Genomic DNA, 13,255 nt, shown 5'->3' with positions numbered 1-13,255 from the left:
ATTACCACCTAAATTTACAATGAATTCTGTAAAGACCTTGGAAATAACGGGGCCCTGGAATAATATCCCATGGATCCTCCGTTGTTGTCGGCTGTGTGGTGCCAATGTGCTTGAGACTGCAAAAAATTTGCTGACTAGTTGTGAATCCTTGGGGGTAGTGAGATCTAGAGCCCTTATTGCGGCTGCTTTGGGGCTCGTCATTGCAGGGGATGATCAATGGGCACTGTTTATGGGGGGCAATAGTGAGCCCTGCATTCTCTTTTTTATGACTTTTTGAAGACAATTAGCATCAATTTTACAGGATTGATTTTTTTTCATGTTGAAATGAATGTATGGATTAGAGGCTAATCGGTTATTCTATTAAATTTAACTGGAACGGTCTTTATGGGTTGATGATTATTAGATCTATGCTTAATGAATTGCTGATTTTAGTTTGTGCTAAATTGAATCGAATTGTAGTATGGATGGTGCTGATTGTGTGAAAAGCTTTTGTTTGTAAAGCTGTATATCACATACATTTTTTAAAAAATTAAAAAAGTGTTTTAACTCCTGTGCTATGCGTATAGGAATGTGGGCTTACTGTGCTCCCCAGATCAGAGCTATAGTTAGTCGTCCAACTGTTTAGTTTGTAATCTGCATTACATGCTTGTGCACACATGCCGGTGCTCCACGTCAGCCCATCAGGGCTAGCGGTGTACTGGCATCTAGGCTTCTGGATGCTGCAGCAACCACCTTCCCTCACAGTAAGCCGGTAAGTGGGTTTTCCACTGGTGAACACACATATGTCTTAGGCAGCAAAGATAAAAGCTTTTTCCATTACTATTGTTACTTGCATGATGTCTCATTTTAGTCAATACTTTAGTTTATGGACCAGATGCTTTGGAATGGTCCATGTGACATTACTCCTCACAGAGATGTTGAGATGGTGGCCAAGGAATCCTCTTGATATCACCCTTGTGCTCTGGATCATTGAGTGGGTAGCCGTCCCCAGCCCCAAATGGTCACCTCCCCACACCGCAAAGGTCAGGCAGGGGACAACATCAAAGCAGTCATTACATTGTAATACATTTTGGAAAAGATTTAGTGGAGGAATGGTACATATATTTTATCTTCAGAAAGCAGCATGTCTACTATTCAAGCAGATAACAATGATTGAGCTGACTGCGTTAACACTCATGTTTAAAGAATAAGTACATTTGTTTTTATCACAGACCACTTCATTGCAAAAGAAGGCAAGCTTTGGGTTTGCCTGTGCAAATTGCATTAGCAGACTTTGCCTTGCATGGGGTATTGTGTCAATGTTTAGGTTCACCATGCATTAAACAGATGCAATAAAAAAAACTGTTCTTGTATGTTACGACTCTGCTGTTATTCACAAATTAAAGATTTTCTTCGCCTCAGGTGTTTCGGTATCAGACAAGTAAGCCTTCTTCAGGATATGGGAAATCATGATCATCACAAATAGAAAACATTACATCATATGACTTAAGTCATTAATAATTGACATCCTACCATTTAGAATATCCATGTAATGGCATAATAGGTTACTTACATTTTCATGTTAGTGGTTTGTTATGTTATGCGTTTTTATACTGTAACAGGCAGTACAGGAACAGCTCAATGCCGTTATGGGACCATAATGCATGATTAACTTGTGTATGTCAGCAAACCGCACACAAAATCACATGCCTACACAGTTCAGGTATTTATAGACATATTTGTTTGAGGGTCTCAAGATTTGAAGTAAGGCCCCTTTCATGGGTGATTTTGAGTCTTTGTTAATGACTGAAGTTTCTAACACAATGAGGTATAGTGTTATCCTTGTGTGGGGTGGGAGGGGTTGGTGGTGGGGTGGGGATGGTTAATGCACACAAATGACACTAGAGTTTGGCAAAATGGGTAACTACTATCGAAAGAGAACTAGCAAGAGACATGCAATTATTAGTTTTTTGCTTTGTGTGTGACAGTCCTGGGTAATTGGTCCACAGCTATTCTTTTCCTAGTGCTTAGGATGTGTCAATCATTCATTCGTGCTCACACTTTTGTGCATTGACGAAAAAGATGCCGCGCACGTCATCCACGCCAATCTTCAGGCTCGGCGGCATGACGTAGGTCCGGAACTGGCAAATACGGTAGCCGTTCTGGAGGAACGTTTCCTTCACGTCTGCTTCCGTCACTGGCACCACGAGCAGCTTGGCCTCTCCGGCCAGGTAGTAAGACTCCTCGAGGGCCCCAATCATCAGGAAGTGGCCGCCAGGCTTTAGCAGGGTCGTGACATTGGCCAGGGCACGCTGGAAACTCTCCATGTCTGGGCTGGACGCCTCCAGGCAAAAGGCGGACACCAGCGTGTCCGCTGGCTCCTGGACCTGTGAAGACCACAAGGGCTTGGGCTGGTGGATGTCGATGGGTAGAACGTGCTTCGTCTTCTCGCGCAACTTCCGCTCCTTTTCCCTCCAGTGCTCTCTGTGGGGCGAAATAAACAAGACACGGACGTTAAAATCACCGAAGTGATGCTTCACACGAGGAGAACTGAGGCAGGTGCTTTAAGTCAGCACTGAGCTGTCAGGGATGTCATTTCACCAAAATGCATGGGGTAGCGGAAGTGACATCACATGTCCATTGACCTCTGATGACCTCGCAGGAAGTGATGTCATTTTATCCCACCCCGAAGTGACATCACAGGATCACAGGAAGCGATGGAACACAACCTTTTACCCCTTGACAAAACAGGAAGTGGCATCGGATAGCATTGTTTCTAAGTACACTATGAAAAATATGGTTACAATATCACTGTAAGATGATATACATTTCATACAATAATGGATCACCATATATATCGGTAGAAAAAAACATGCCCAGGCGGCCACGGAATGAACGGTGCCAGTCCCTTACCAGGCTGGCACCGTTCATTCCGGCCGGCCCTATTATGAGGTCTGCAGTGGGTCCCGCTAAGTAACGTCTGGTCAGACCAGGCGTCCTTAGCGGGACCCGCTAGCAAACCAGGATGCTAACAACGGGCCTGTCATTAACAGGCCCTTTGTTAGCATCCTCCCCATTCCCATTGAGCTCTATGGGGCTCAAATGGGAATGGGGATTACATTTTTACCGGAGCCCAGAAAAGGGCAATTACTGGGTCTGCCAAGGTCGGCATGATCCGGTTATTGCCCTTTTCTGGGCCCCAGTAAAAAATCATTACCGGCGGCAGTCGTGCCCTTAATAAGGGAACGGCTACCGCCAGGGTCGTAATGAGGCCCATAGTCTGAAATGGATGCTTAGTCTACACTAAATGCTTTTTGGAGGATTTTGTCTGCATTTTGAATTTGAGGTGTTTAAGAACAGACTAAATCAGTGAATCACCCCCTGAAGTGTGCCTGAAATAAACCTTTAATGAGTCTAGTAGTTATTGTATGGAATTCCAGAAAGATAAATAGCTCAAATAGCCACATGGCATTGGCCACCGCCCTGGAGCTGCAATTTGAAAAAACAAAAAAGGTGTTTTTTTTGGTATTTTTTATATTTTTTGTTGTAGCAAGGGAGACCTCGGGGGTCGTAAGTGTGACCCCTAAATGACGTCCCTCTGAGCTCTACTGGAGTCCCAGTACTGGAACTGCGGGGGGTCTTCAGGTCAGGTGCATTGGAGAGCTGCGCAAGAGTCCTAGGGCCCGATTCATGGACTGCTTTGCACTGCTGAAAAGTGACTTTGCTCTGCTGACACAAACATTGATTCATGAAACTGTGCAAGGTGTATTTTTGCAGTGCAAAGTCATTTTGTACTGCAAAAATAACTATGCACTGACTTTGCACTGTAAAAATACACTTTGCACAGTTCCATGAATCAGGGTTTGTGTCGGCAGTGCAAAGTCACTTTTCAGCAGTTCAAAGTCAGGTTGAAATGTAAAAAAAGTTCCATGAATCGGGCCCCTAGTATTCAGACAGAAGGCAGGCCTGTTTCTAGGGGCGGGCAGATCAGGACACAGCCTGGGGCACAGTTGGGGCAAGGGGCACAGCAGGCAATCTGTTAATCTACACTCTGGGAGAGCAGGGATCCTTCCCATTTAACATTGTTGAACACTGCACGAACAGAGACGGAGGACAAATGCCTGCTCTGCCCATAGCCATCTACCTCCCGTGATGCAGAGTTTTTTTAAGAAGGGTCCCATCTTTCAAATGAACATCTTTGTGAAACGAATCGCGATTAATCAGTGTGATCATTTCTGCATGGTACTGGCATGCCAGAATGCAGGTTTGAGCGTTTATGCAGGACTAATCAAAAGGGCCAGAGACAGCCTGCAGGAATAGCCAGGTGGCTGTAGGGGCAGCAGCGCAAGGTGCAAAGTAAATGGCCACAGGGTGGTGTAATAGGAGCAGGGGATGCATTGGCCTACATTTATGGTTTTAGCAGACGACTAGGCTAATTGTTTTGTTAATGGGGTGTTTTAGGGTAATCAAGCGGGTAACTCCATGTCATCTGAACACCACTGGGGTTTCTTTTGAAAATCATTGTTTTCTGGGATGTTAATCCAATTGAAACAAAAGAATACAACTCCCAGAATGCACTGATCCATGCACGAAAGTCCAGGACTGGAAACACATGCTCGGGTGATATGGAGTGACCTTACCAAACTATGCTCTTTACTTGGAGGCCCAAGCAGTTTGAGTAAGTAGGGAAAAAAGCAATATTTGTAAACATGATGTTTGTTGCTGCCCTTTAAATTGGAGCAAAGGGGTCAGGAACTGGAAAGATGAAACGGCTTAAGACTGAAGGGTTTGCACTTAAAGGGAGTACTTCCTTTGCCTGTAGGTGTGTGTATTTTTAATTTACTGTGAACAAATCTATGTGCAAAGGTAGAAAACAATTATTGTAGCAACAATAAATGACAAAGCCAACAGTTTTGACATGTCTAGTGAAAGGTTTTCTTACTACTGGTTTTCAGTTTGCGTCCTCACGCACCTTCACCGTGTGCCTAGTTTGGCAATTGCATGTCTAAGTGGCCATCGTTTGATAGGTATTGTCAGGATGTGTTAATATAACACCTATTACATGTATTGGCATCACACACCAACAACTGGCATCACACAAATGGCCTGCTTTTGCCATCAGACAACAGCAACTAGCACAATTAACTAAGCTTTTCAATATGTTGGCATTGCACTTGCATCATGTGATTATACCCTGGTGATTTTTATAGCGCTTCCTGTAGATGGACCCCTTCGAAGCTCTGCATTAGTCAGTGTTGTTATTAGCCACTGGTGGTACTCAATTCATCGTCCTCAGAATGAATAACGACCTAGTTGGTGCCACCAGGGTTTCAAACTTGTTGCATGGCATTGCACTATTCACAAACCAGCACGCTGCATATGAGCTCTCCATCCAGCATGCAACTATGTGCCAGAAGGTAACATTACATGGCCAGGAACTCCTGCACGCTGCTGCTACTACACCTCAATCTTGACCTGCAACACGCCCTACTAATCCATTTCTTTGGAGGGGGTGGGCAGTGCGGGTTAGCAGCAGACAAGCAGCATGGGGCAGGGTGTATTCTGGCCTTTCGCCCTGAGTGAAATATTGTCTAAAAACTGCCATGAGAGCAGGGGGTGCTTTATGTCAAGACTGAGGTGTAATGGCAGCACCATGCAGGATTCCCAGTAATGATTAGTAGGGTGTATCGCAGGTCAATACTGAGGTGTAATGGCAGCACCATGCAGGAGTGCCAGTCATGGAATAGTAGGGTGTGTCGCAGGTCAAGATTGAGGTGTAATGGTAGCACCATGCTGAGTCCCAATAAGGGATTATCAGGGTGTGTTGCAGGTCAGGATTGAGGTGTAATGGCAGCACCATGCAAGAGTCCCAGAAATGAATTAGTAGGGTGTATCGCAGGTCAAGATTGAGGTGTAATGGCAGCACCATGCAGGAGTCCCAGTAATGATTAGTAGGGTGTGTCGCAGGTCAAGACTGAGGTGTAATGGCAGCACCATGCAGGAGTGCCAGTCATGGAATAGTAGGGTGTGTCGCAGCTCAAGATTGAGGTGTAACGGCAGCACCATGCAGGAGTCCCAGTAATGATTAGTAGGGCGTGTCGCAGGTCAAGACTGGGGTGTAATGGCAGCACCATGCAGGAGTGCCAGTCATGGAATAGTAGGGTGTGTCGCAGGTCAAGATTGAGGTGTAATGGCAGCACCATGCTGAGTCCCAATAAGGGATTATCAGGGTGTGTTGCAGGTCAGGATTGAGGTGTAATGGCAGCACCATGCTGAGTCCCATAGTAGGGTGTGTTGCAGGTCAAGATTGAGGTGTAATAGCAGCACCATGCTGAGTCCCAGTAATGATTTGTAGGGTGTGTTGCAGGTCAAGACTGAGGTGTAATGGCAGCACCATGCAGGAGTGCCAGTCATGGAATAGTTGGGTGTGTTGCAGGTCAAGATTGAGGTGTAATGGCAGCACCATGCAGGGGGTTATAATGCAATACAGACCTGCATCGGCAGAGTCCTGAACTAGGTTCTCAGGTCTTAATGTTCCGCAAGAAGAATTGTCCTGGACGGAGGTCAATCTGCATTGCTATGAGTTGTGAATGCTGCCATGGCCTCGCCTTCAGCCATGCAAGTCTTCCCCCATGTTACCGGCAGCAGACCCATTGAGGCGATTGGTATGGCAGAAAGACCTCCACGGCACAGGAGTGCAGCAACTCTCTACTGCCCGGCCCATCCTGCTTTCCCAGTTCCTTTCAATGGGCCCTTTCGGTTGCATGCCACATCTCAAATAAAAAATGTCTATTACATAAATTACATCAATATATGAACGCAAACCATTTGAGTATAAATGTGACGAAAACAAAAATTATGAAAATTGGAACGCACAAAGGAATAAAGAAAAACTGCTTCAAGTGGCAAATTGGAAACTCGAAACTGGAGGAAGTATTGGAAATCAGATATCTAGGCATAATGATATCCGCTTCTATTTGTGAGATGAGTTGGTCAAGTGATGTAGGCAGCCGCATGAATATTTTGGCTATCCAAGGAACCCGAATCCACAACCTGTTTGGCAAATTTTCCCTAACCCCGATTCGGCAATTCTATTTGCAAAAAGTAATCCCATGTGTTACCTATGGAACAGAAGCAGGTTGGAATCTCGACCACAAACTGTGGGCAAAATTGGAAGGCCATTTCTGGCGACGTGTGCTGAAGCTACCAAATTGCTTCCCAATCTCAGTAATAAGGCATGAACTTGCGCTGGATGACCTATACACAACAGTAATTTGGAAATCACTAGCATTACTGAGAAAGATGACAATCATGAAGAAAGAACCTGCCTATGAGATCTTGGCGATGGATGATGTGCGACCATCTGAGCAGATTCTAACCTCCTGGTCCTCAAAAATCCATGATATCATGCGAGCAGCCAGTATAAGTAAAGAAACATTGATAAAATGGCCCCAACTTGCAAAGAAAAAATTAAAAGAATGGGCCTGGGTACGAAACATGGAGCGTCTGGAAATCATGGTGTCGGCGCCTAAATTAGGGCCAACTTCTAACAAATTAAACACGATGCCAGGATATCTTGTTCAGTTTCCCTCAAGACATCACCGTGACCGTTTTCTTCGTCTAAGAATGAATGCGTTACGAACAAAAGAAGTCTTAATAAGACGAAAAGATCCATCGATTTGTGATAACTGGTGCAGATTCTGTTTAAAGGAAATCGAAACCATAAAACATTTGGTAATCGGCTGCCCCAAATTGAACTCGAAAAGATCGATACATCTGAGCAAATATGCACCGATAAATGGAAATATGGAGGACTGGTGGTTCAGAATCCTAAGTGGGAGTTCCGTCATTCTAACTTGCTCGGTGATAAACTTTATTGACATGCTTGATATTTAAGCCTGTGGGCCGGACATTTGAACGGTTGTCCTCGTGTTATTCTTCTTTTTGAATTAGGGAATTGATTAGAGAATTAGTTATTTCAAAAAGTTTATTAATAAACTAAAAAAAAAAATAAAAAAAAATCAATAAAAAATGTCTATCACTTTATCATTGGCTCCCATAGGGATTTAAGCGCCGCACAGGAGCCAATGATAGCTTAAAAGCACCACCTGTGAGCCAGAACTAATGGTGCTGTTAAAAATGCCAAGACGCAAACCTATGTAGTTTCACTACGGGGCATTAAAGGGTCACATTGGAACGGTAATAATGGCGGTCCTGAGACTAAACTCCACCTATGAGCCATAACTAGGTAGGCCCACTAGGTGGTGCTAAAACTCCACATATTGGCCGAAACCAATGGTGGAGCCGGAGCAGGGCATTTCGGCACCGCCAGTTCGGCGCAGGCCGATTTGGTGTGGACGTTTTGGCGCAATTTTAATTAATATTGTACTTTTTACATTGCACTTTTGATAAAATGAAATAATAAATATACAATTAGGGCCGTCGCGAATCCTGCGGCCTGCAGGGCTGCGTGACTGACCAGTTAATCGCAAGGGCGTAGAGATCTTATCGATTTTGCCTGCACCAGTTACTCATATTAAGCGTTACGTCCGTTCTTAATGACCCACGTTCATAAAAGTAACTGGAGCATTTAAAATTATAAGATCTCGAAAGCTCAGTGGTTAGCTCTTCGGTCTCGCATCCCTGCAGGCCAGCGTTCGAGACAGCACCAGTCCTTTATTTTTTTATTTTATTTCAAAAATGGCACTGCTGCGCCGAAACATGCTGGTGCCCGAAGATCCCAGCAGATCTAAGCGGACAGGTCGCGCCTAACAGACATCGCCAAATCGGCCCGTGCCGGACTAGCTGTGTCGAAAATGGGCTGTACCGTGGTGGGGCTAAAGTGAACCCAGGACTCAAAACTAATAGTTGTTATAAAGAGCCACCCTTGATCCCAAACAAATAGTTGCTCTGAAGGATGACATGAGCCAAACCGAAGCCTCTGGGTGACTTTCTCTGCCGCTACAACGCATCCCTCATTCCATGCGTGCTTTTGCTTCACTGCAAAGATGAATTGTGTTGTATCGTGCTTGGTATGAATGCAGGTGCTTTGATTATTACAAATTGATCAAATACAACACAACCGCCATAGTTGTCAAAAAAAGCATGGCATGGGTAGCATTGACACTTTAAGACACTTTAAGCATTATTTTGTTGTCAGTGTTGGTGTAGGCACCGCGCATGTTAGCAGCAACATTGTAATATTGAGATTCTGCTGCCGAAATCCTCAGCAGGTGCAGGCGAGCAGAGCAGGGAGGCAGCTTGAGAGGGTCGGGACGATGCTTGGAATCAAGGCAGTCACACAAGGCCTGGGACATTGGATGCAGATACAATCAAGCATTGGCAATGCCAACAGTTTGGGACTTTGCATAGGCATGGGACAGGCGTTTGCCACACACTGCCATAGTGGGATTAACTGGCTACCGATGGTAGCAGCTGCAAAATAGTGTGAGTACCTGGGCATGTGATAGCAGTGCCTGGCAAGGGCCGACTACTTATACACAACCCAAACCTGTTGACTTTGCCAATGCGTGTTTTAGACTTGTATTACACCGGTAGCACGTTTACAGCACCAATTAAATCAACTCTTAGAAGACTGCATTTGAAAAAAACACTGGCAGGCACTTCGAGCACAAAGTTTGATGGGAAGGCTTGATAAAGATCCCAGGTGTTTTAGGTGGGGAGGGGCAGGAAGTGGGTGGGAATGGCTACAGGGATAAGCTTGGCTATTGACAGTAAATGGGTGGGTAAATAACCGAACAACCCCTACACTTTGTGTGTCCCTCCTCATATGCCATTTCTCCCTAGTTGTACTCTAATGCAATAGTTTCGGCTGCAAGCACCTCCTAAATGCCTCCAGACCTTTGGGTGATCGGGCGCATTATAAGAATTCAAGTAAAGTAAAACTAAAAACTAGGAGGAGCAGGTCCAGCGTGGAGGGCGGGATGAGGAACCAGGTTGGGGACTGTTCTTGCAGTAAGAGATGTGCGGCACCTTCAAAATATACAGTCAAGGGGAGCAGGAAGTGACAGCCTCCTCTCCTGTGTGCATCGCTGCCGAGTGGACCCATGTCATGTGAAACCTTAACCCAGTCCGGGCTTTTCTGGTGCCATGCCGGGAGTTGTGGCTCCGCTTTCTCCACGGAAAGTATGGGTCTCCAAGTCCCATCACGCCAGGTAAAAAGCCTGGGGTGGCCTACGGTGTCTCGAGTGGCGTTTGGCAACTCGGCAGCAATATGGAGAGCCCAGACAAACCTCCATGAGCGAGGGAAGAGCGTCACTGAATGGACGCTAACAATATTCGCTTACATTTTTATAATGAATGATTTTGGGGCAATTCTAGGCAAAGTAGGTCAATGTTATTTACACGAATCCTCCTTAATGTTGCCGTACATTGATATAGTTGAACCGTGATGTGAAAAAAGAACCCAGGAATTCTTGGGTGCACAGGTCTATTTACATAGCATTTCAACCCAAAGTCATGCACGTGTTTGGCGTGGGAAGTAGTCTGTGTGTTTCTTGCTGCTTCCTGTGTGCTTTTTGTATTTGCGTCGGTGGTGAAATGGTTTATTGTTTGTTCACAAAGAGATGTGTTTTTAGAAAGGTTCTGTATCCAAGGGTGTTTCTGCTTTTACTGCACTTGCAGGTGGGGTCTGGGATGTGAGGTCATTTCCTGCTATGGGATAATCTGTCTTGGACGTCTTCACTTTCATAATTTGGGATCACTACAGTTAACTCTGTGCCCTAAGCACAGCAATGTGGCTGGATTATTAGCACCCTCCGCGGGTGTACCAGCCAATCAGATTGCTCCCAGCCGGGCTGAATCCCACGGTACAAGTTCAGGTTGCTCCGAACCCGAGTGTTTTGATGCACCAGCCAGCCATTTTCCCTTCCGCCCAGCACCAGCCCCCACTCTTCTGTCCCCAACCCTCCCAGCCTCGGTACACCCCATTTCGGTGTGGCCAGTTCGGCGCGGGCTGATTTGGCACGGCCAGTTCCGCGCGACCAGTCTGGCGCGGGGATGTTTTGGCGCCAGCATGTTTCGGCGTGGAGAGTTTGAGAATCAGAAGGAATGGCGTTTTGGCATCAATAATGATGACTTCAGAATCAGATGGACTGGCCTTTCGGCATCAATACTGAGGGCAAGAGTTCCAGCACTAGGGTGACCCGCCCTATGACATCACTAAGAAACATTCCAGACTGACGACTGTTTTGGGCGGCAGGTCCTATGCCAGCAGCAGAGCCACGCAGCAGGGCATTTTGGCGTTGCAAGCCCGGTGGGGGCCGATTTGGCACCAAACAGGCCGTGCCAAACCGGCTCCTGCAGCGAAACGTCCGCACCAAAAGGGCCCACACCGAACCGGCGACACCAAAATGTCCTGCTCCGCCCAGCCTGCAGCTGCCATGGTTCTGGCGCCTCTGCGGCTCTCCTCCTCTCATGCTCCTGCCCACCATGGAAAGGAAGAGGGGCTCCGTAGGTGCCTCACCCTCCATTTCCAAGGTGACCATGCTGAGGTGAGGTGTTAGTAAGAAACAATGGGCCGCGTGCTCGCTGCAGCCTATTGCTTCTTACAAATACATTGCTCTTACCACCCCAAGGGTCAGCCGTCTGGTGCGAGTAGCAATAACCCTCTGTTCAGGGGGCTTCACAAGACGGTATCGGCTAAGGGCCCGGTGTTCCTCTTTAACTTTGTTACCCACTGGTGAATCTCCCCTCCCCCTGAACAGGTGCTTATTGCTTACATACATTCCTATTAGAAAGAGCAGAGATTGGTAGTCGAAGTTCATCAGAGACCGAGGCGGATACAGGAGATGTAATCATCAATAAGAATGATGATACATTAGCCACAGTGAGATCCCGGATTTAGGCAAAGGGGTGCCCGCCCTTCCTTGGGTCCTGCTAAAACATGCTCTTTAAAATCAAAGGAATTTGATTGGTGTAAAAGGCGGCGTGTATGAAAGCTGGTGATTCCTGGATGTGAACAAAAGCATAGTCGAGAAAGAGGGTTGGGCTAATTCAAAATATGTAGAACTTTCTGTTGCAGGAACACATTACACATTATAGTAAAAATAAAGGAGGGAGGTGAAGAGAAGAGAGGATTAAACCATAGACAAGCTGTGGAAGGCCGGGGAGTGGCCAATCCAAGACTTAACAAGGCTGAGCCTGGGACGATGGAGGTGCAGTCACGTGGGGAAGCATCAACGAGGTGCAGGAAAACACGAGAGACTGAGGAGGAAAATACAGACGATAGAGGAGGGACCCGCTCAGGCATGAGGTTGTGGTGACCCATTGAGAAGAATGAGGATGGAGTTTGGGGGGAGAGCCAAGACCCTTTAACAGGAGGTTGGCAAGGGCATCTGAAGTGAAACCTCTAAATAAATGAAGATTACTAGCCCCCTGGGGGAAGTCCTGGGGTCTCAGCAACCCCTATTCTGCCCAAGTCACTAACTCTTCTCAGGCCTAATCTGCAGCACACATGGGCACAGAGATCCAGACAAAGGATCCCTCCCGAAAGGAGGATGCGAAGCAGAGGACCAGGATCTACCGACCAAAGAGACAAGAAAGTAATACAGGCACACGTAAAAAACCCTGGACGGTGAGGGACAGTGACTTGACGATCGACCTGGGGACGGAACCTGGATTGAGATTCTCCAGTTGCAACTGTTCAACCCAAGACATTTTAAGTTTCATTTCCACAGTTTATTGCAGCCTAGTAACTGGCCCTAAAAACCTTGTTTTGATCGTACACCCTTATGCCTGCCGTGTGTTGACCCTGCTCCCCACGCTGCCAGGTGGGTGGCTGTTTGCATGGTTTTAGTGGGCTGTGTGTTGCCATTCCCCCAGGAGGCCCTGCGTTGCTCTGTTTCTATGAGACTACCGCATGTGCTGAGTTCTCCTGTTATGTTAATGTTAAAGCATATTTATACCGTGCACTATCACCACCGTAGTGGACCCCTTGCGCTCTGCCGGATCTAAAAGAAAATGGGGGTAGGTTAGGAGCGCGTTAGTAGGAAAACGTTTGGAGAAAGAGCAAGGGAGCTGTGATGTGCTGTTGGCAGCTTCAGTTCGCTTAACACCGTTCGCTGAGCTTTTTGGTGTGGTGTCCGGTCAGAGTCCATCGTGTGCTGTTGCGTAAGGCTTTGTGTGGTGTGTTTGTTGTTGCAGTGTCCTCCCCGACTTCCCAGGTAATGCGTGATCGCTGTGTGCTGACACCTACTCTGCTAGGTTTCCTAAAATCAAACTCACAGTATTTGTCCCTCTTCCCAAGGAGTTGGAA

The 13,255-nt window shown here is 46.5% G+C and overlaps 1 protein-coding gene across 1 annotated transcript in view; it reads right to left on the bottom strand.

Annotated features, from left to right (window-relative positions):
* Positions 1-1,063: 1,063 nt before the first annotated feature.
* PNMT (phenylethanolamine N-methyltransferase) overlaps positions 1,064-13,255 on the bottom strand; it is a 76,786-nt gene continuing 64,594 nt past the window's right edge. The window contains exon 3 of the mRNA XM_069632947.1: positions 1,064-2,463. Coding sequence (XP_069489048.1) covers positions 2,025-2,463 — 439 coding nt within the window. The 3' untranslated portion in view covers positions 1,064-2,024. The remainder of the gene's footprint in view (positions 2,464-13,255) is intronic.

Source organism: Ambystoma mexicanum, chromosome 13 (genome assembly GCF_040938575.1).
Source record: "Ambystoma mexicanum isolate Mex_15411 chromosome 13, UKY_AmexF1_1, whole genome shotgun sequence".
NCBI classification, from domain to species: Eukaryota; Metazoa; Chordata; class Amphibia; order Caudata; family Ambystomatidae; genus Ambystoma; species Ambystoma mexicanum.
Note: the sequence above shows the minus strand (reverse complement) of the source record. Positions and strands in the feature narration are given on the sequence as shown.